This window comes from Spermophilus citellus (assembly GCF_964194105.1).
Source record: "Spermophilus citellus genome assembly, chromosome: 2".
Classification (NCBI taxonomy): Eukaryota; Metazoa; Chordata; class Mammalia; order Rodentia; family Sciuridae; genus Spermophilus; species Spermophilus citellus.
Genome location: NC_138183.1, coordinates 152353362 through 152374031, shown reverse-complemented (window position 1 = coordinate 152374031; position 20670 = coordinate 152353362). Strand labels below are relative to the sequence as shown.

The following is a 20670-nucleotide window of genomic DNA, read 5'->3' as shown; positions in this document are numbered from 1 at the left end:
CCCATGGCCTTGGGAGCTGGAGGGGCTGGGCACAGGAGCTGGTGAGCCTCCCCTTGGGTGGGGGGTGGGACTCTCCGGGGTCCCCAGTGAGTCTCTGGGTGAGGCAGGCCTGTCTCATTTAGAGCTTTACAGCTTTTCACAGTGTTCTGCATTGCAAGTGGCCACACTGTGGCAGGGGGCAAAGCAGTGTCCAGGCGACTACCGGGGACACCCCACATTGCGAGCAGACACTCTCTGGAGTCCCCCATGGGGCATGCCCTAAGGGCACAGTGCCTGTCTCCAGGGTGGGACTGTGAGCCCCCCAGGGCAGCTGCAGCCATAGCCTGGGAACCAGCTCCCATCCATGGAAAGGGGGCTCCCAAGCACCAGCTCCAGACACCCTGCCCAGGGCTGCTGTCCACTCACTCCAAGTCAGGGAGGACTGGCCAACCAGGCTCCGGCCATTGCCTTAGGTGGCAGAAATCCCTGGTCTCTTCCTCCTGGTTCTGTCCCCTCTGTCTGGTGGGGCCTTGTTGGTGGGAGCCCCAGCGAAGGCAGCAGGGCTGGGGAGGCACCGCCCCTCCCCTCACTCCAAGCCCTCCCAGGGCCGCAAGCAGAGGGGAGAGGAAATCAATTTCAGAAACAAGACAGTTGTCAGAATCCGATGTAACCGGTTCCCGTCTGTGAAATTACTCGCAGGCCGGCTCCTGTCACCCCCGAGGTCCTGCCCGGACCAGCTGCTATTTACATTTTAATTTGATGTGAGAGACTGATAGATTTTTAAAAGACCATGAGACAGCTCTGCTGCCTCACTTACCCCCAGCAGCCACGCACTTTCCCACCAACCCCTAGGCCTGGAGGTGGAGTCCTCGGGTCCCCAGACACTGCCCTGGGGGTGACGAACCCTGTGCCTATGTAGACCCTCATTCCTCAGCTTCCCCCTTCCTCTGAGGTCCTACCCCTTGAGAGGGAGGAGCCCGCTCCTTGCAGTTTAAAAAGCACTTTTGCAGCAAGCTTTATTTATGTTAAGGAGGTGGCCTAGGGCCTATTATCCCTGCCATCGTCAATGAAGAAATGAAAGCTCAGAGAGGTTAAGTGATTTGTCTGAGGTTACATAGCTTAGTGACAACAGCAAGAAGACCAAGTCCCATGTCCCCTGACAATTCACAATCTCCTTTTTCTTTAGTTTTAGCTCAGCCTTCTCTTGCCTATTTTTCCCTCCTCCCCCTGCTGTGGATGAATCTTGGGAGAGGTATAGAGGGAGGCTGAAAACTAGAGTGGGCAGGCTGGGTCCCGGGCAGGAGTAGGGGCAGGAAGCCAGGCTCCCTGGGTGCCTGTCTGCCTCCCTTTCTTCCTTGGTGATGGGAGCTCAGCTGGTGTTTCTGTCAGTCCCCAAACCACCAGGGAGGGAAGCTCTGTTGTGAATACCCAGAGGAGACAGCAGTGCGAGTGGGAAGGGGACGTGGAGGGAGCAGGAGGAGGATACCATCAGCATTGGGAGGGGCTGACGTCATGCGTGAGAGGCCAGGAAAGTCACCTTCCACGGGGCACGTCCTTACCGTTCCCGGGCGCGGTGTGCTAACACAGCACGAGGTTGATCTAACCGAGGACTCGCTGCGTCCACACACTGTTCTGAGTTCTCAAACATGCTCTGGTGCACTAAGCACTCACAATAACCCTATTTTTATTCCCACTTTATACTGGGGAAACTGAGGCTCAGAGAAGCAAGTAGTCCAAGGTCACATGGCTGGTGAGTAGCAGAGCCAGGGCCCGACCCAGGGTGTCTGAGGTCTCACACACTGTGACACTGGTCAAAGGACAGCAGACACTGGAGCAAGTGCCAGGGAGTGGGAGGGCCGGAGCCAAGCTCACGAGAGAGCTGCAGGCTGGCTTGGGGATAAAGGATGGGCCCCCGAGTTGGGGGTCCAGGGGTGAAGCTCTCTCATCTGGGCGAGCTGCGTAGGGGGTGGAGGAGGTTCTCAGGCCCAGCTGTACATGAGAACCATCTGGAAGTTTTGAGAGATACTATGGCACAGATGGCATGTGCAGAGGCTCTGGTTTAATGGGTCCTGGGTGTGCCTGGGCATCTGCATTCCTTAGGAGCCACCTCCACCTCTAGGAGGTTCTCACTGCTCTGGGGGAAGCGCCATAGGGCTGGGTGGACCCTCTTCATGCCCTCTGGTCTTTCCCCTGCTCCAGCTGGGTCAGCCCCAAAGCTAACAGATTGGGAGAAGGCAGCAAAGTCCTGGGATTCTTCACTGTCCCCAGGGAAGGGTCTTTGCTTTCTCAGGAAGTTCTTCTGGAAGCCTAACTGAAATCTCTTCAGGAATCTCATAGAGCTTTTCGTTAAAAAGGCCACTTTTGGTCTGCTGAACCGCATTCCTGGACCTCCTCTTCTTTGCCCTTGGAAGAGGCTTTTCCTGGAAACAACGGGTGCCCTGAAGCCTGCGAGCTCTGCCAACCCACCTTGTCAGGGGAGAAGGCAGCCCCGTAACTGCTTTTGTTTCTGGAAGGATTACAGGCAGCCTTGAGAGGTGAGTGGGCCCCTCTCCCCCGGCCCAGCACACTCGCCTCTCTCCCCCCAAAGGCTTGTGTCTCTGCTCCTTCTTAACAAGCTCCTGACAAGGAAGGGAGCCTGTTTGGCTGTGTGAGATAAGCCGCCACAAAGGGGCCTTGTGGGCACTAGCGGTGCCGGGCCTGGGGTGGGTGGGAGAGGCTTTGCTCAGCCTGGGTGGTGGCAGCCCTGGGCTTCCCCTGGGAAAGGCTGGGGGGGGGGGCTTCTGGTGGCTGCTTTGTTTTCCCCTTCTTAAAGAGCCAGGGCTGTGGCGTTGTTAATTTGATTGCACCCACTTCGGTGTCTTGTCTCCCCTGATTAGCCAAGCTCCACCTGAAGCATGAGATTAATTCAAATTGCATGGAAGCAATCAGCCTCGCCTCTGAGAGCCAGTGGAGAGGTGCCCGGGGAGCTGGGGGCTCAGGGGACCCTGGCTGTCCACTGCCTGAGTACTCAGGGATCAGAACTAGCAGGACCATAGAGCTGTGAAGAGGACAGGGCTGGAGAGCACAGGACCCTCAGAGACTTGGACCACAGACCTGTCTCTGCTGCATGGTGGGCCCAGCTGAGACCCTTGGACTTGGCTGGGCCTTACTTTGTCCAGCTATAAAATGGGGCCAGTCACTTCCTGGAGTGGGAGGGGGGTTGTTCTCAAATGAAGGTGGGGATGGGGATTTCTGCCTGCTTCTCATCCTCTATTTCCCTGAGAATGTTGGGAAAATGATAGTAATAATAACAACTAACGTTTACTGTGTGCTTATTATGTGCGTGTGCCATGGCTAATGCTGTTCATGAAATAGCTCATTAAAACCCCTCCCTCCATGGGCTGGGGATGTGGCTCAAGCGGTAGCGCGCTCGCCTGGCATGCGTGCGGCCCGGGTTCGATCCTCAGCACCACATACCAACAAAGATGTTGTGTCCGCCGAGAACTAAAAAATAAATATTAAAAATTCTCTCTCTCTCCTCTCTCACTCTCTCTTTAAAAAAAAAAAAAAAAACCCTCCCTCCACAGCTCTATAGGGCAGGAGGCTTTAGAGATAAAAGATCATCTGATCATTAGAATCCTTTCAGAAACAGAAGGAGGTGGGCCGTCTTTCTTTGTTCACTTGGGGAAGGTACTTCCGGGTCATCACTGTGAATGGGGTCAGCAAACTTTTCGGTAAAGGGCCAGATAGTGAATCCTTGAGGCTTCACGGGCCTCAGGTCTCTGGCATGACTACTCAGCTCAGCTGTCGCACCTCCAAAGCAGCCATAGAAGTGCACAGAGGATGTGAAGAGGGAGATGGCCCTGTGGCGATGGGGGCAGAGACCAGAGTGATGTGTCTATGGTCAAGGAACGCTCAGGACTTCCGGTAGCACCAGGAGAGCCCTCCTCTGGAGCCTTCAGAAGAACACGGCCCTACAGACACTTGGATGTCAGCCTTCAGACTCTAGAACTGTGAGAGAACAGGTTCAAGTTGTAGGCCACCCAGCTTGTAGGCCTTTGTTTCTGTAGCTGGGGAAACCAAAGCAGGGATCCGGCAAGTCGCGAAGGTTCTCAGTGCTTGGTGCCCAGAGAGGGTGGCCATGGCTCTGCTCTGTGCAGTCAGAAGGGCTTCCTAAGGTGCCAGGTGGTGTGGGCTTTGCTCTCCCAGCTGTGTGGGGAATTTAATCTCTGCGTCCACTCCCGGCCCCAAGGGCCCTGGCTGGCAGAAGGCAGAAAGCTCAGAGTGTGCAAAGACCACCCCGCCCTGCCCCTAATCCCACCTGCAGCCCTGGGTACAGGAGGGGCTCAGAGCAGCTGCTCCATAGCTACCTGATGAATGGTGCGCCAAATGGGCAACCCTGCCCCATCTCAGTTCTCTAGACCTGAGAGGCCCAGAGGGCGGGGCAGGGTGGTTTCTGGGGGAATCTGTTCCCAACTCAGGACAGGACACCTGCCAGTCACATGTGAGTTGTCAATCACCTTGATTGGGGCCTTGGGGTCATCGGGCCAGTGCTCAGCTCTAGGGAGAGTGTCTGCTTGCCTCAGGGTGTTCCCTGTCATCTCTTGGCCACAGCAATCCTGCCACCTCTCCACACCTCCACCCTGTCTTCCTCATCTCTCAGCCTCAAGCCCTTGACTCTCCTGGCTTCCTCTGTCTACCCATCAGGGCCTGATATTTGTTCCTTCAAAATGGCTCTTAGAGTCCTGCTTCCTCTTCACCTCTCCCGCTCAGGATCCTGTTGTCATTCCCACTACCTAGTCCGTCATGCCCAGACTTCAGTGCCTTTCTCCCATCCAGCCCCAGCCCTCATCCCTAGCTGCCACCTTCTGGTTTGGTGCTTGCTCTTCTTGCCACCTCTCATGGGAGCTTCGCACCCCAGGGCCTTTGCTCAGATTGTCCCTCTGCCTGGAGGCTTCCTTTCTTCCCCTGCCGATCCAAATCTACCTACCCTTCAGGCTCAACTCATGGTCTCCTGCCTCCAGGAAGTTCTGCCGTCTGTTCATTCTGGGGTTTTCCTTCTCTAACCCAATGTCACATGCAGATAGTGCCACCACACTTAGCACGTGGCCTTGCCTTTTGTCCTGGAGGAGAGGACAGTGGTTTAATTTTGCCTTGTTGCCTTGTGGGCTGCTTGGGTAAGGTTTGGGTGTGTGTCCTAAGGGTTCTTGTGCTTGAGTTTCATCCCCATTGTGAGGACTCAAGAGGGTGGAAACGTCATCTGACCCTAGTGTCTAGGGGGGGTCCTTTGGGGAGCGATCAGGAGTGGATAAGGTCGTCAGGCGGATCCCCCATGACTGAACTCAGGTGGCTTTATGAGAAGAGAGACCAGAGGACAAACACACAGGCACGCCCGTGTGAGCCCGTGTGCACCCACATGCACATGCTGCCCATCTCGCACCGCGTGATGCCCTGTGCCACCGTGGGACCTTGCCAGCAGGAAGGCCATCATCACCAGTTCCGGCCCCTTGACCTTGGGCCTCCAGAACCATGAGCCAAAATAAATCTCTCTCTTTTAAGAGTCACAGAGACTGTGATATGATGTCAATAACAAGAGAAAAGAGGCAAAGTAGACCTTGACACGTGCTGGACCTGTGGGCCATGCAGGAACACCATGCTCACTGCTTGGCGGACGTAACAATTTATTCTGCCCCCTCCGTCAGATGGGTGTCAATCTAACTGGGGAGCAGCTCTGGGCTCCCCAGGGAGGGCAGTGTTGGGGGTTCTGTCATGCCGGCATCTTTCTACCTACTAAACCTGGCCATCCAACCATGCCCCTGGCTGTCTTGCTGGGCATGTTGACTGGCACTGCTACCCCGAGTGACTTGCACGATGCACACCATGCTGTTACCCTCCGATCTGTCCTGAATGATGCCTTGAAGCCCACATCCACTTGGAAATTCCTCAGTGCTGTGGTCGGGGGGTTTCAGGGGGGACAGGTGATAATGTGCTTTACACCACCACGGCCCAAAGCCTCTAGGAGGGAGAGAGGGGCCCAGATGAGGCTCCTGGGGACAGACACATGATGTTCCTCTCATTGATCTCTTCAGTAAAGCCTCCCCTGCCTGTTGGGCCTGGTTGCTATGGAGATGAGAAGGCGTGGGCGAGATGGGGGACTGTCCCACAGGGAGACGTTTTACTCTACCTTAAAGCCTCTGCACCACGGTCCTCTTTGGGGCTAGTTTGGGATGTGCTGTGGAGCTCCAGTGGTACTCTGGGGGCACGAGGCAGGCGCGAGCCCGTGTTTGGTTGGTTCAGACTCATCTTCGCCTTTCCTGTGACCCCCTGAATGGCCAGAGCTGCAGCCTGAACACCTGCTCCTGGCCACCATCAGCTCAGTAGAATGTGACCCACTTGTTGAGTTCTGTCAATGCTTAGTGGGTGAGGGACAGTGACAGGAGGGTTGTGACCCCCCGAACAGAGGTGCAAACCGAGTCCAGGGAGAGGGGGTGGCGGGTCTCAGTTACTTAGGGTGCCATGGGGGACACCAGCAGGAGAAACGGCTCCTCACTCTCTGCTCAGGTCCTTTCTGTCCCCTAAGTGAACGACTTGTTTTGACCTTCCCGGGTCCTGCGGTGGCCAGGGCTGGCCTGGGCAGGCACAGGGCTGCAGACGCCCTGGCCAGGGCTCTGGAAGGTTTGCTGACTCCTCTTTTGCCTCTGAAGGAGGCGCAGTGGGGAGCCTGGCCTGCTAAGAAGCTCTGTCTGGCCTCTCTCCTCCCCTCTGTTTGATGAAGGAGATAAAGTGTTGTTCCTTACTCCATGAAGTCTGAAAATCAATAAGGCCAAAAGCCAGCTGGATAATCATCGCCATGGAAATCACCACAGTGCCTCCTTCCCTCTCCCCCTCCCTCCTCCTTCAGCAGCGGGGGGGGGGGGGGGGGTAGGTCCCTGCTGGCTGAGCAGACACCCTGGCTTGGCATAGGCCAGCACAGGGTCCTCTCAGCCACCCTGAGGCTGGGCAGGTGAGGTTGACCAATGACCATCGCCTGGGAGGAGAGGGAGGTAACAGCCCCGAAATTCCACAGCTGTGGTGGGGGCCAGCCGGCTCAGCTTCCTGCCTCGGCCCCTGTGCCCTGCTCACCACTGGGCTTCCCTGCCTCCTTCCCACTGTTTGCAGACCCAGCCCCCTACTCCTCACCCAGTCAGAGCGGCTCACAGGGCCAAGGGAAGAGCCCAGGTGGTGGACTACGGTGCCAGCTGTTACTAGGCCAGTCCTGTGGGTCAGGGGGCCAGTCAGTCGCTCAGTCCCTGGCACACAATGCCAAGTGGGCAGAGGCCTGTGCCATGCTGTGTGCCAGGGGCGGGAATTCCCACACAGACCCAAGAGGCTTCACTCTGGTGAGGAGACAGAACTATCACACAGGAAAGCCTTGTGCCCATTGCTTGGCCTCTGTGCCTCAGTTTATCATCGGTGCTGTAAGGGGCCTTGTGTGGGCCATGCCCATCCATACATCCTGGCTCCATCTACTTGCCTTCCCTCAGGTGAAGGGTCATCTGGTGGTGGGGCCTGTTGGGGAGGACAGATTTTGGGGGAGGCCTGGAAACCCTGGAAGCAGTTTGGGGTGTTCAGGGAGGGAATTCCCTGGGTACCAGAGCACAAAAGGGATTTGTGGGCTCTGGGTGGCCATTTCCTTTATCCATAGACTCCTTGCCTTGTGGGTGGAGCAGGGACCCAGTCACCCAGGTCTAAGGAAGGTGCTACTCCGATCTGACAGAGGCGTTTCCATTGGGCAAACTGGAAATCAGGATCGGTCAGCAGCTACAGTTGTGTTTTCTAAGGCTTTGCATCCAGACCTTGGTACCTGCCCATGGTCAGCCATAGCAGGTGACCTGGTCCACTCCTGTCCAAAGGCTCCTTCCATCCTCCACTCCCATGAGAGTTTGGCCTATCTCCCCGCTCTTGACTTCCTGTGACTTGCAGGGGTGTGTGCTTGCTGAGGCTCTTGGATCTCATTTTAATTGGCCTGACATTTTGCTAAACAAACAAATCAAAACTCAAACCAAACAAAGAGCCCTCATGGGTTTAATTGGCCGTGGGCTTTGTCTGTGGCCCAATCACTGGAGCCTTCACAAGGGTGAAGGGGACTCTGGGGACAGTAATGAGACCTGTCTAATAAGGTAACCTGCTGGACAAGGGAGCTAGCAGGTCCCAGGAGGCACTGCCACGAGGTGGTGGCATCAAAACAGCCAGCCCCCTTCTACCCCAGATGAAGCCGCTCGGCTTTGTACCTGCCTCTCACTGAAGAATTCTCTTTGAAGATGCTTTATTTTTTTCCTCATGTGTCACTTAGAGGAGGAATTGCCTCCTCCTCCTTTTGGTCATTATCTCTCTTTTAAAATATATATTTAAAAGGGAGATAAAAGGCAACTCTGTGGATGTGGTATTTTCTTCTGTTAATTACATTTATTTTCAACCAAGTTCTGGGAGGTGGTCTGGTTCCCTGAAAAGATACACATGCTGAAGAATCAGAGCCTGTCTGAGGTGGAAGGGGCCTTGGGTCAGCTGGGACTGGATTCTAGTTCAGGCCTCTTATTGTGCAGATGAGGAAACCGAGGCCCAGAGAAGGGAAGGGACAGCTTGTGAATGCACAGCCAGAGTCACAGAGCCAGGATCAGAGGCCAGTCCTTGGACTCTCAGCCTGTGCTCTTTCTTCCCAATCCTGGAGATAAGTTCTGGTCTCAGCTGGGGCTACTCTACCCAGTGACCCTGATCCAGTATCTTCAGTTCCCTGAAAAGGTATTATTGCCGGCCAGCCTCACAGGCAGAGTGACAAGTGCTGTGCACAGGGTGGGGGGACCTGCAGCATGCTCAGTACTCATGAGCTCAGCCCACACCAAGACTCTGGGGTCAGGCGGGAGTGGGGGCCAGTTGGGCCTGGTTGGTTGTCAGCAAGGATGTCCAAGGACTTGTGAAACTGCTTTCCCACTCTAACAAACCCCTAGGGCCTTAGGATGGTAATTTCAGGGGTTAACTGACTAGACTAAGGAACACCTAGGGACTGGTAGAGCATCATTTTTGAGAGTCTGTGAGGGTGTTTGCAGAGGAGATTGGCATGTGAGTTGGTGGACTGATCTGCCCTCTTTATGGGCACCATCTAATCAGCAGAGAACCCAGAGAGAACAAAAAGGCAGAGGAGGGCTGGGGATGTAGCTCAAGCGGTAGCGCGCTCGCCTGGCATGCGTGCGGCCCGGGTTCGATCCTCAGCACCACATACAAACAAAGATGTTGTGTCCGCCGAGAACTAAAAAATAAATATTAAAGTTCTCTCTCTCTCTCTCTCTCTCTCTCTCTCTCTCTCTCTCTCTCTCTCTCTCTCTCTCTCTCTCCTCTCTCTTTCTTAAAAAAAAAAAGGCAGAGGAAAGCAGTTTCCTCTCTTTGCAGGGGGTGGAACACTCCTCTTTGCCAGTCCTTGGGTATTAGGTCTCCTCCAGCTCTCTGGCCTTTAGACTCCAGGACTTGTCCCAGGGGTTTTCTGGTTCTTTGGCCTTTGGCCTTGGATTGAGTATACCATTGGCCACACTATTCTGAGACCTTTCCTCTCGAACTGAGTCCTGCTGCTAGCATTCCAGGGTCTCCAGTTCTCAGACAACTTCTCAACTTCCATAATTATATAAACCAATTCCTCTAATAAATACCCTCTAATCTGTCTATCTATCTATCTATCTATCTATCTATCTATCTATCTATCTATCTAATCCATCCATCCCTCCCTCGCTCCCTTCATCCTATTTATCTACCTACATCCTATTAGTTCTGTCCTTCTGGAGAACCCTGCCTAATTTAGGCCCTGAGGAGGGTTCTGTATGGGGATAATTCTCTAAGAACCAGCTTTGGAATCTCAACCCCCACCAGACCTTTGGGTTCCTAAAACTCTGGTTTGCAGCCTGGTCTCAAAGTTTGCTCAACACAAGAAGACCCTATGTAGCTCCCAAAGCCATAGCATCTCACATTTCATTCTGCCTGTCCATCCTCCCCTTCACTCTCTGCCAGACCCCTTACGTTACCATATGACATTCATGGCCCTTCCTGCCCCATGACCTCACTTGTGCTATTTGTTCCTCCCTGGATTGGCATGACCTTCACCTTTATTGGCTCATCTCAGAATACTTTTTGTCCCTTGAGCCCTACTGTAAAGCTTTTCTTGATACCCTTTATTCACCCCCAAAGGTAAAATTCATGATTCCATCCCTGATTATTCTTTTTCTGCTGCTGGGGAAACCCAGGGACTCTTGCATGGTGGCAAGTGTTCTAGTCCTGAGCCACACCCCAGCCCTGATTCTTTTTGAGTCTGCTCATTGGTAGTTTTAAAGGCACTTATCATTTGTATATTATAGTTGTTTTGGGTTATATGTCTATTTCCCCTCCACAATACTAAATTCCCTGAGAAGAACAATCCTGAATTACTTTAAGCTAGGTTTCCAGCACCGAAACCAAATGATTGCTAACAATTATTCAATGTGTATTTTGTGCTAAGTACTAATTGCTGTAAGTACATGGTCTCATTTATTTATTTAAATTTTTTTTTTTGTTATGCTGCGGATCAAACCCAGGGCCTCACACATGCTAGGTAAGTGCTCTACCATGAATCAAGCCCCCAGTCCCTCATTTAAACCTTACCAATGAGTAAAAAGCACAAATGTTCCTCGACTTACCATGGGGTTACATCCTGATAAACCCATTACCAGTGGAAAACATCTGAAGTTGAAAACGCACTGATTACACCTAACCTAGTGTGAATGGCAGAGAGTGAAGGGGAAGATGGGTGGGGAGAACAGAAGGGAAGTGCTGTGGGCTCTGGGAGCCAGCCGACTGAGCTTCTCACCCTCTGAAAGTTCAGAGAGGCGTGAGGTCTGGTGAGGTGGAGCTGCTTTGGGCCAAATCTTCCCTGCGTGTTGGAGGCAAGCCTTCAAATTGGCTCTGCAAATGGCTGGCTCCAGGTACCATGTAGAATTGCTCAGGCTGCCCAGGGTCTTCCAGGACAGTGTGGACAGGAACTGGGGAGAGGGTGTGGGAAAGGGCACAGTTGGAAGGCAGCTGTGCAGGAAGGTCTGGGAGGGAGCCAGGAGCCTGGTGCAGAGAGACTGAGAGGAAGTGCTGAGAGACGCCATCACAGGGGCAGGTAGGCCTGACAGGCAGGGAAATGGGACCCGGACCTGTATGTGAGAGAGCAGATGTGGGAGGGGAAGCGCCTGGGTCTTACTGGGGAGAGAGAACTGAAGTGAGGGCAGTGGGGTGGGGGGAAGGTGGGAGGGAAATGGACCAGATTCTGCCCTGACTGATTAGTGCTGCAGGAAACGCCTGCATTCCCCGAAGGGCAGAGGGTGACACCTGTGTGTGTGTGTGTGTGCGTGTGTGTGTGTGTGTGTGGTGGGAGGGGCTCACCAGGAGGCCCTGGATTTATAACATTCGTGCTCTCCAAATACTTCAGCGTCTCCTCGCTGCTGCCTGGTTGGGAAGATGGATGGCAGAGGCTTGTCCAGACCCCCGGGACTTCAGGGACAGCCTGACACCAAATGGGTCTCTTCACACACAGCCCACCCGCTGACTCTGCATCCTCTGCCACCAGAGTCCCCTCATCTCTACAGAAAAACCACACGCCACAGAACAGCAGCCACACCCGCTCAGTGAAGCCTCTAACTTCAAGAAAAATAGCAAAGACAGAAAAAAAAAGGAAGAATCTGCTGCGAGGAGTTGAGACTCATCCAGCTGACAGTGGGGAGATAAGGATCAAATACCCAGGACGCTCCAGAGGTGCCTGCTCTTCTCTGCTCTCAGAATCAGCCAAGCTCTCCCTGGCGGAGGGATGTAGATTGATTGCCTGGTTTTATTGAGGACAAAGTGCTTTTTGATAGTGTGAGGGAAGCGGCTCCCCAGGGCGGGGATTCCGGCTCAGCTCGGAGCTCCCTGAGCATCGATCGCCGGCCGGGCTTCCCTGTGTGTGTGGAGCAGAGCGCGGGCGCTGGGAGTGATGGGGAAGCCACCGTGGTTGGAGGGGGAACTCCGGGGAGGGCAGGCTGGACCTCGAGTGGGCACTTGGTCAGCCGCCTCCCCGCGAGGCCCTGGAGGGATGGCCAGGAACAGTGGCCACTGGTGGCTTGGTCTATGGTGCAGCTGCCACATGACACTAGACTCCTGCTCGACACAAGGCAGAACCCCACCTTATCATGACCCCCGTTTTGTAGATCAGGAAGATGAGCTGCCATGAGACCAAGTGTGCTCATCAAAGTCACACAGTGACCAAGTCACAGCCCCCAGATCCGTACATGGTGGGTGAGACGCTACGGCTCAGGTGCTGACCTCTGCCTGCCAAGGTGCACAGTCCCAGACACAGGGCCAGGTGACACTCTGCTCCTGACATGATCCTCAGGGACCTGCTACATAGACCCCGCCATGTGTAAAGGGGCAGGCTGGCTCAGTAGGAATGGCTCTGTGACTCTAACAGAATCCTAGCATATAAATGGTGGCTTTCCAACACCTTTGAGGCCAGCTTTGAGTGTGGGGATTAGAAGCCATAGAAGCAGCACCAAATGGAGGTAAGTTGTACTGCTCCAATGGCTTTTTCAAAGCATCTTCCTCTTTCCATCATAAGCTCCTGTGTTATTCATAATTATTTTGGGAGGCGAGTAGGCTGGGATTGAACCTCTAGTGCCAAGTGAGGAAACTGGAGCACTGAGAGATGAAGTGACTTGCCCAAGGTCACATAGCTCATTTGGTAGATGTGGAATTGGAGCCCAGGGTTTTTCTTCTATGTTGTCTGCATGGTACTTTCCTTTCTAAGCCACAAAGGGTTGTATGCATGGAGGTGGTATTAAGTAACAGAAATACTTGGGCATAAGTATTCAGAGTGAATTGCCAACCTACAGGTCATAGTAAATGGGATGGCTTATGGTATTTCAGCACAGAAAATCTTGAGCTTATCAGAACTGGGGGTGGGGTGTGTTGGGGCCATTCAGGCTTAGTGCTTAATAATGTCACATGTCACTAGACCCTTGGGCAGTCCCAAGCCCACCTTGGAGGAGGCATCTTTCCTGTCTCCCCTTCATAGATGGACCAGTGGACACCAAGGGGACAGCCAGGGAGGGCACAGAGATGGCCTTGGCCTGAGATTGGGGTGCGGGGAGGGTGTGTGGGGCAGGACTCACTCTTGACAGTGAGGAACATGGACTTGCTGATGTCGGTGCCCACGCCGTTGCTGGCCTGGCAGAGATAGTAACCGATGTCCTCTTCTAGGACGTGGCGGATCAGCAGGGAGCTGTTGGGCAGGATCTGGATGCGGCCGGTGAGGGGCACTGGGTGGTACTGCTGGGGGTTCCCACTCCCTGGAAGGAGGCAGAGGTTAGGAGGGCTGGGTCTTTGCTGGGAAGTGAGCTGGGTTGGACGGGGTACCTTAAGAATGAACCTGATTTTCTCTTCTTTTCTTTCTTTCTTTTTTTTTTTTTTTTTGCAGTGCTGGGGATTGGGTTGTGGCTCAGCGGTAGAGTGCTTGCCTAGTGTGGGCAAGGTCCTGGGTTCCCATCCTCAGCACCACATAAAAATAAATAAATAAAACAAAGGTATTGTGTCCAACTACAACTAAAAAATAAAAAAATGTATAAAAAAGAGTGAAACTGACACCTTTCTTTTGCTGATCTAGGGCCACATTGTAGCAAAGCTACACCATCCCCAAGTGCTAGAGCCACACAGCTCCTGCTGGGTGACAAGAAAGGCCCTCAGAGAGGTCTGGTCCTGCCCCAGCTCTGCAGCAAGAAGATGAGGTGGGGACATGGCTTCAGCAGATGCCACCTTGCCACTGAACTTCCTTGGGGTGCATTCCTGGGAGAGAAAGATAAAGTAACCTTTGGACAACTTGGCAATAAGCAAAGACAGGACTGAGTCCTCAAATGGCAATTCCTGGTTCATGGCAGTCGACCTGGGAAAAAAAGGCCAGCTGTCCTTCTATGGGGGCTTTGGGTCAGTATGGACACAGCCTAGGATGTGGGCCTTACTCAGACACTGAATGTGTTCTTGGGATGAAGTTGAGCTCTAAGAAGGACCAAAATCCCAGAATAGATAGAGTGGTGAAAAGCCAGGCGTGGAGACTCTGGGACCCTGGGGTGGATAGGGCAGGGTGGGATTAGCAGATGTACCCTGAGTTTTAGGGCTGGAGCTGGGAGAAGGGCCAAGTCTGTAGGACTTGAGGAAATGTGGAGTCAAGTCAGCATGATGCTGTCCCTGACTGCAGACCCCTGGGGGTGGCTGAGGATTTCTAAATGATTTATAGCTAGGGTCCTCTAGAGCTCAGAACCCAGGACCCCCCAACCCCACCACCAGTACTGAGTTGCAGGTGGAGAACAGGCCCCAGTCCCATCTGAGCATCCTCCCTGGCCCTCCCTGCCCTTGTTGGAGATGCTGGCTGGTCAGGGGCTCACCCTTGGCATGCTTCCACATGACCTTGGGTGGTGGGTAGCCGTCCACCGAGCAGTTGAGCACACCAGCTTTGCCATAGATGCCATCCTGGTTGTTGGGCTGCACCACAAATCGAGGGGGCACTGCCAAAAGAGAGGAAGTAGGGAGAGAAAGGTCATCTTGGCTCCTGAGAGGTCCCTTAGGGCTTGGGCACCTTCATTCAATGTCAGCCCTTTCTGGACCATCATAAAGTTGCGAGCCTGCAGCTTCTGAAACCCTGGAGGTCGATGGCTTTTTTGAGTACTGGAACTGGAGCTGGGAGTTCTGAGTTCCAATCCTGCCTCAACCAAGGACTAACTGAGCAAGTATCTCCTCCACTCGTTTCTTGCCCTATAAAATAAGAGGCCTGGGGCTCTCCATCTTCAATGGCCCTGCTACAGCCAACCTCCCTTAAGCCTGTGATTCAAGCCAGCACTCTAGAGAGATGGTCCTGGCGCTCCTCCAGGCTGGCCTGACCCCACTCACCACGCACGATGAGCTGGCGCTCCCTGCTCACGGTGGCTGCTGCGTTGCTGGCGATGCACGTGTAGTTGCCGTTGTGCTTGAGGGAGACACTGGAGATCTGCAGGGAGCTCATGAACTCCTTGCTCTCAATGGTCACGCCCGAGCCTGAGATGATCACCTGTCCGTCCTTCCTCCAGGTGATGCGGATGGGCATGTCCCCCGAGGACACCACACAGGGGATGTAGAGCAGCTGACCGATGGAGGCCGGTGGGAACTCGAAGGGCTGGATCAGAGGGGGCACTGGGCGGGCAAGGGGTTGCTGCCATCAGACCTCACTTGCCCCAGCCCAGCCAGATGCTCACCGGGGGGCTCTGGGCTTGGACTAGAGCTCCCCAGGCTCTGCACCTCATTCTCCTGTCCACGCAGAGTCCCCCAGCGTGCCTGGCTGCTCTGCCGTTGTGTCCCCCTCCCACATCCCTTCTCTACCCTGGGCTCTGCCTGGACCCACAGTCTCTGTCGAGGCCTCAGACCTCTCACATTAACTCTGACCTCCGGGTTTGCCCTGGGATTTGACTCATGGGCTTTTTTTTTTTAATATTAATTTTTTTAGTTTTAGGTGGACACAATATCTTTATTTTTATGTGGTGTTGAGACTCGAACCCAGTGCCTCACGCATGCTAGGTGAGCACGCTACCACTTGAGCCACATCCCCAGCCCCAACTCATGGGCTTTTTGACTCCCATCTGCCTGCTGACCCACTGCTCGGCTTGTGCCTATGTTCTCTCCCCAGACAAACTTCTGGGGCCTGGAAGGGAGAGCTACGAGGTACCCAGGTGCCATGAGGAAGGCCAGCGCAGACCCTTCCCCATGCACCTCCCAAGGCTGCTCATTTAGAGCCAGGGTGCTAAGTTCCGGCCTCCTCCCAGAGGTCCCATCACCAACCCTGCTCCACAGTCATCAGGTGTCAGGACAGATGAGCAGAAGCTCATGCCACTGGTGGTTCAGTTGTTTCATACACGTTATCTCACCAAATCCTCCTACCAATAATGTGAGGTGAGCTTACTTGTTCCCATTTTACAGATGAGAACATGGAGGCTTGGAGCAGAGAAGTAACTGTGCTAGGTTACCCTGCTCTCCAGCAGTGACAGTGGGATTTGAAACCCGATCTGTCTGCTAATTCTAACCTCTCTCCGATATGCTGCCTGGCTGCTTCTCTGAGAAATTCCCAGACACACCACACCAGAGATCCTTTTGTCTCCTAAAGGAGCTTCCTGGGTGGCTGGTGGCTGGGAAAGCATTGGGAGAGAGCCCTGTTGACCTTGCGACAGCCACTGACTGGGTTGGACTCTGGGTAAAGGCCCATACAGCAGCCTCCCTCAGTCACTGCCTGGTCTCAGCCCCTGGGGGCCCTGTCTGGAGCTGGAGTCACTGCGAGATGGATCCTCCTTTCTCAGCTCTGGCTGGAGCATCAGCCATTATCTTTATGATAACTCAATTAGGCTGCAGCGGCTTCCCCAGCAAGTGGGGGGAGAAGAGAGTGAGGGAGACAGACAATTAGCTTAACAAGGATGAGCACCCAGTAGATGAGGTCTCCTTTCTGCAGTCAAATAATTAAATTACAAGGCAGTCCACAGTCCTCTGGCCTTCTCCCAGGCTCCAGCCCCACGGCTCCTTGGAAGCCTGCTACTCTCCACCCTGGGCCCACCCAGAGTGGCCACCATGGGGGGACGAGCCTGAATGGGTGGGTGCCTGAGGAGGCCCTCCTTACACACACTTTCAGGGCTCCAGGGGGACCTGCCCCTGGAAAATGGCCAGGTGTGGACATAGAAAGTCTCTTGGCAGCTCATTGGAGCATGGAGAGGTCCCGACCAAGAGCTCCAGGTCTGGAGGAAGTGCCATTTAGTAGGGAGGCTGCCTCCATGACCCCCAGCTGGGGCCTCCCTGGGATTTCTGATGCCCTCTCCCACCTCACCCTTCCAGCCTGGGGGCTCCAGCAGCACCACAGCCTCCCACAGCTCCGGAGCTCAGCCCTGCCCAGGGAGACCAGGGGCTTCTGTCCCCGTCTCCCACCCTGTGTGCTTCCTTGCCCCTGGCTGGCTTTGATCCATTTTATTCCAGATACACCTGAGCTCAGAGCAGGTCCTGAACCCCTGCCAGGTTTCCTGGGGTGCTGGTCACCGTCCAGATCAGCTCATCCCTGTCACCAGAGGCTTCTTTTCTCAGGGTAGGGCATTGCCCCAGTACTCTGGGAGGTTTCTGGGCCGGGGACAGCTCTAGGTAGATTTCTTTGAACTCAGGATTCTAGTGATGACCCAGTGACCGTTACAGACTTCCAGAGATTCCTCTGTGCTCTCGTGGATCTCCTTCCTGTGCGTGAGTGAGCATGGAGGTGTATGGAGGTCAGATCTAGGCCTCTAGGTCTCCTCAGGCTTTTGGCAGAATGCTGTAGATCCAGTGCTCACCGTGACTACACACGGGTCACAGGGCAGAGGGCGCGACTACCTCCACCTCCCTGGGGCTCTGGGTGCTAGGACTCAAGCAACTAGGAATATTTACCTGGAAAATAGTAGGTGCTCAATTTGTGCTTGTTGGGTGAGTAAATGAGTGGATGTGTCTAGATATTTCCTGAGGTCACTTCAGTGGTGGGCTGGGGTGGTGGGGGAGGAGGGGATGGGGTTCATCTTCAGGCCCTGCCTTTGAATTAGCATTCTGGAACCTGGAATATGTCCCTTGGTCCTTCCTAGGCCCAGGCCCTGGCTATCACAGTGACAAACCAGCTCCTGAGGTTGAAAAGCCCATGGACCCTTGTCAGCAGGGGCAGGGGTGGGGAGTAGGACATGCGGGCACGGCAAGGTGGCTGGGGAGGAGGCCCAAGAGCTCTCAAGTCGGGAGGGCCATGTCCCTGGGCCCGATGACCAGGGCCCGACATTTCTATCAAGGACAGGATCACAACAGAGTGAAATCAGGCAGGGAGATTTGGTTCAGGCAAGGGGAAGACTGTCTCTCTCAGTAGATAATGGAACAAGTTACTAAGGCAGGTTAATTCATTAATTAACTAATTCATCTAATATTTATGAAATGCCTGCTCTGTGAAGGCAGCGTGCTCCGTGTGGGCTGAGGAAGCAGAAACACCCTCGAACTACAGAAAAAGCCTCAGGAGCTGCTCAGTGACTGGAGAAGGGAGGGCACTCCCCACCCCCAGACATGCTGTGATCTCAGGGCGTGCACCCCCAGGATACACAGAGGGCCAGTCAGAGCAGAGAGAGATGTCCAGGGGCAGACTATAGCCTCCTGGAGCATGTGGCATTTGAACTGAGAGTTAGGGGACATACATGATTGTAAAAAATTCGAGGGGTGAGGGAGAGGGAGAAGGCTGAGCCAAGGGGCAGAGGCCAGCTGGGCCAACGGAGGTTCAGTTGCAGGAATGATGTGGTGGCCACTGGTGAGGCTACAGAGGAACAGTAGCCAGCACCCATGCTGAGGACTGAGACACGCAGCCAGCTGGCCCAGGGCTCCTAGAGCACCATTGTCCTACAGGAGGCAGGTGACCAGAGGTCCAGGGCAGGCCCCTCACTCACTGTTATGTGAGAGCCTGCCCATGCAGGCTGATGCGTGTCTGTGATACTGTGGCTGACATATCCCACCAAGGCTCCAGGATAGCATTCTGATCCCCCTTAAGTCCAGGAACATGCCATGGCCTGGAGGGACAAGAAAGCCTGGCGTTCCTGGCTGCTCCTGCACAGCTGGCTGAACTGAGGAGGAGTGCGGTGGGCAGGGTGTGGAGGCTCTCCACTGTGTGCACATGGCGCCCTGCCCAGATGCAGGGCTGCTTTCTGACCTGTGTCTCAGCTGTGCCTTCCCCATTGCTCAGGGGACAGACAGGAGCTCCATTTCCACCTCTGGGAACTCGGTCCTTCAGGGGATGAGGTCTCTGACCACCTCCCCCTGGGCATGACTAGGGGCCTCTGTGACACTGAGTGCAGCCCCCAGTCCTCCTGCCTGAGTCACGGCATTTCGCCAGCACCTGGCTGGGATGCAGGTTTGCCACACAACCCAAGATTTCTCCCAGGGAGGCCTGCTTTGGCCAGTCACCTGTAGCAAAATGCTGCAATGACAGAGATCAGTGGGCACAGCAAGCGAGAAGATACAGTGGCGGTGGCAGTCCATGTGGTGTCTGGCCACCATAAAGCCTTTATAGCCACTTGTTTGTGAGTGTCACACAGTGGTGACCACCAGCCCAGCCCATAAATACTTTATGGGGTCTCTCATCATCTGTCTTCGAGGCTGAGCCTTTTATTTACTGCACCTGCTAGCAGAGTGTGCACGGCAGGAAGTCAGGGCCTCGCTCTCCAGGCAGCACGGAAATGGGAAAGAGCCACGCCTGGGGCCAGGGTTCCTGGGTTCCAGACTCAGCTACCCATTCAAGTTACCATGCATGCGTGGCCTTCTCACCACTACCCTGCCTCTGCCTCTGAGTCTCAGTTTACTCATCTGCAAAACGGACCATACAATCTCTGAAGTCTGACACTGACCTTCCAGTTCTGACAAATCTTGTATTTTAGCCATAATCATAACTTACTTCAGTTTTTACCACAACCCCTCCTCTCAGGAGGACCTTCCCTGACTATCCTCTTTAACATCGTAAGTCCCTCTGCCTTCCCTGGGCACTCTCATCCCTGATCCCTGGTTGACACCCCATATCTTGTATGTATTTGATTCGCTATTCCTTTCTCCACTAAACTGCAAGCTCCCTGAGGGCAGGGAGCTTCATCTATCTTCAGAATAACTGTATCAGTAGAACCTAAAATAGTGCCTGGAATATAGCGAATGGGAGTGGTCATCATCTTCATCACCACCACCATCTTTGCTAGCCCCATCTGCCCCGTGAGGAGGCTGCTTGCTCCTATGTTCCTGGCTCCCTTGGCTGGGGAAACAGGGTTGCCGGCTTCCTTGACTCCCCTTTGCCCCCAGGTGCAAGTTTGCGATCTCCTCCTGTGGAGCCTGTCTCACCCGCCTTGCCTGTGTTTTCTAGTAGGATTCCTTCCAAGCCTCCACCTCCACCAACAGCAGGCAGGCATTCAGCCAGGTGGCTGGTCCTTAATGCCCTGTGATCACAGAATCCCCACCTCATTCATTAGGGTGGAGGAGGGTCCCTACCAAAGGCTCCCAGGCATGTGGAAGGGACTGGATGAAGCCTTAGCAGAAGCTTTTCATTGCCTAGGTAGGGGAAGAATGGCTGTGGATAGGGGTGTGGTATGTGGGCTGAGGGAGTCTGTGGTGTGTGTGCCCTCTTTTGCTTGCTCTCCATGGGGGCCTGGCACTACCTCCCAGACCTGGTTCTGCTGAGTATGAGCAGAAAGCGCCTCATGCCCCCCTTTGGCTCCCAAAGCCCTGGAAGGCTCAGATGTAGGGATGGAGATATTTCCTCCCTGAGCCAATGCCAAGGGGCCCCAGATGCAGCCCTACCTTCCTGGTTAATTAAACATTCAGCCTGTGTCCAGGGATGCTTTTATGCCACATTATTTTTCAGCTACAGGGGGCCCTGAAGTCACCCAGTCTAGGTTAGATCTGTGAGTCCTCTTTTTAGCATCCTGATAAGGAGCTCTCCCGAAGCCCAGAGATGAGGCCTGCTTCCCCTGCGGCTCAGTGTGGCGGGTGCCAAGCCCAGGCCGTCCTTGAAGCAGCCCCTACCTCTCCCCTGCTCCTCCACCTTACTGGGCCCCAGCAGGCTCACTTGGGCAATATTTCAAATGGACCCACCTGAAGCCACCTTTTGTGGCA

At 54.4% G+C, this 20670-nt stretch overlaps 1 protein-coding gene across 2 annotated transcripts in view; it reads right to left on the bottom strand.

Annotated features, from left to right (window-relative positions):
* DSCAML1 (DS cell adhesion molecule like 1) overlaps positions 1 to 20670 on the bottom strand; it is a gene marked incomplete at its 3' end in the record, with an annotated part of 320981 nt that overhangs the window by 50876 nt on the left and 249435 nt on the right. For both annotated transcript variants that reach the window (XM_081281245.1, XM_081281244.1), the window contains exons 9-11: positions 14911 to 15189; positions 14409 to 14528; positions 13143 to 13319 (exon numbers count right to left, since the gene is read on the bottom strand). In XM_081281245.1, the coding sequence (XP_081137371.1) occupies positions 13143 to 13319; positions 14409 to 14528; positions 14911 to 15189 (576 nt within the window). The remainder of the gene's footprint in view (positions 1 to 13142; positions 13320 to 14408; positions 14529 to 14910; positions 15190 to 20670) is intronic.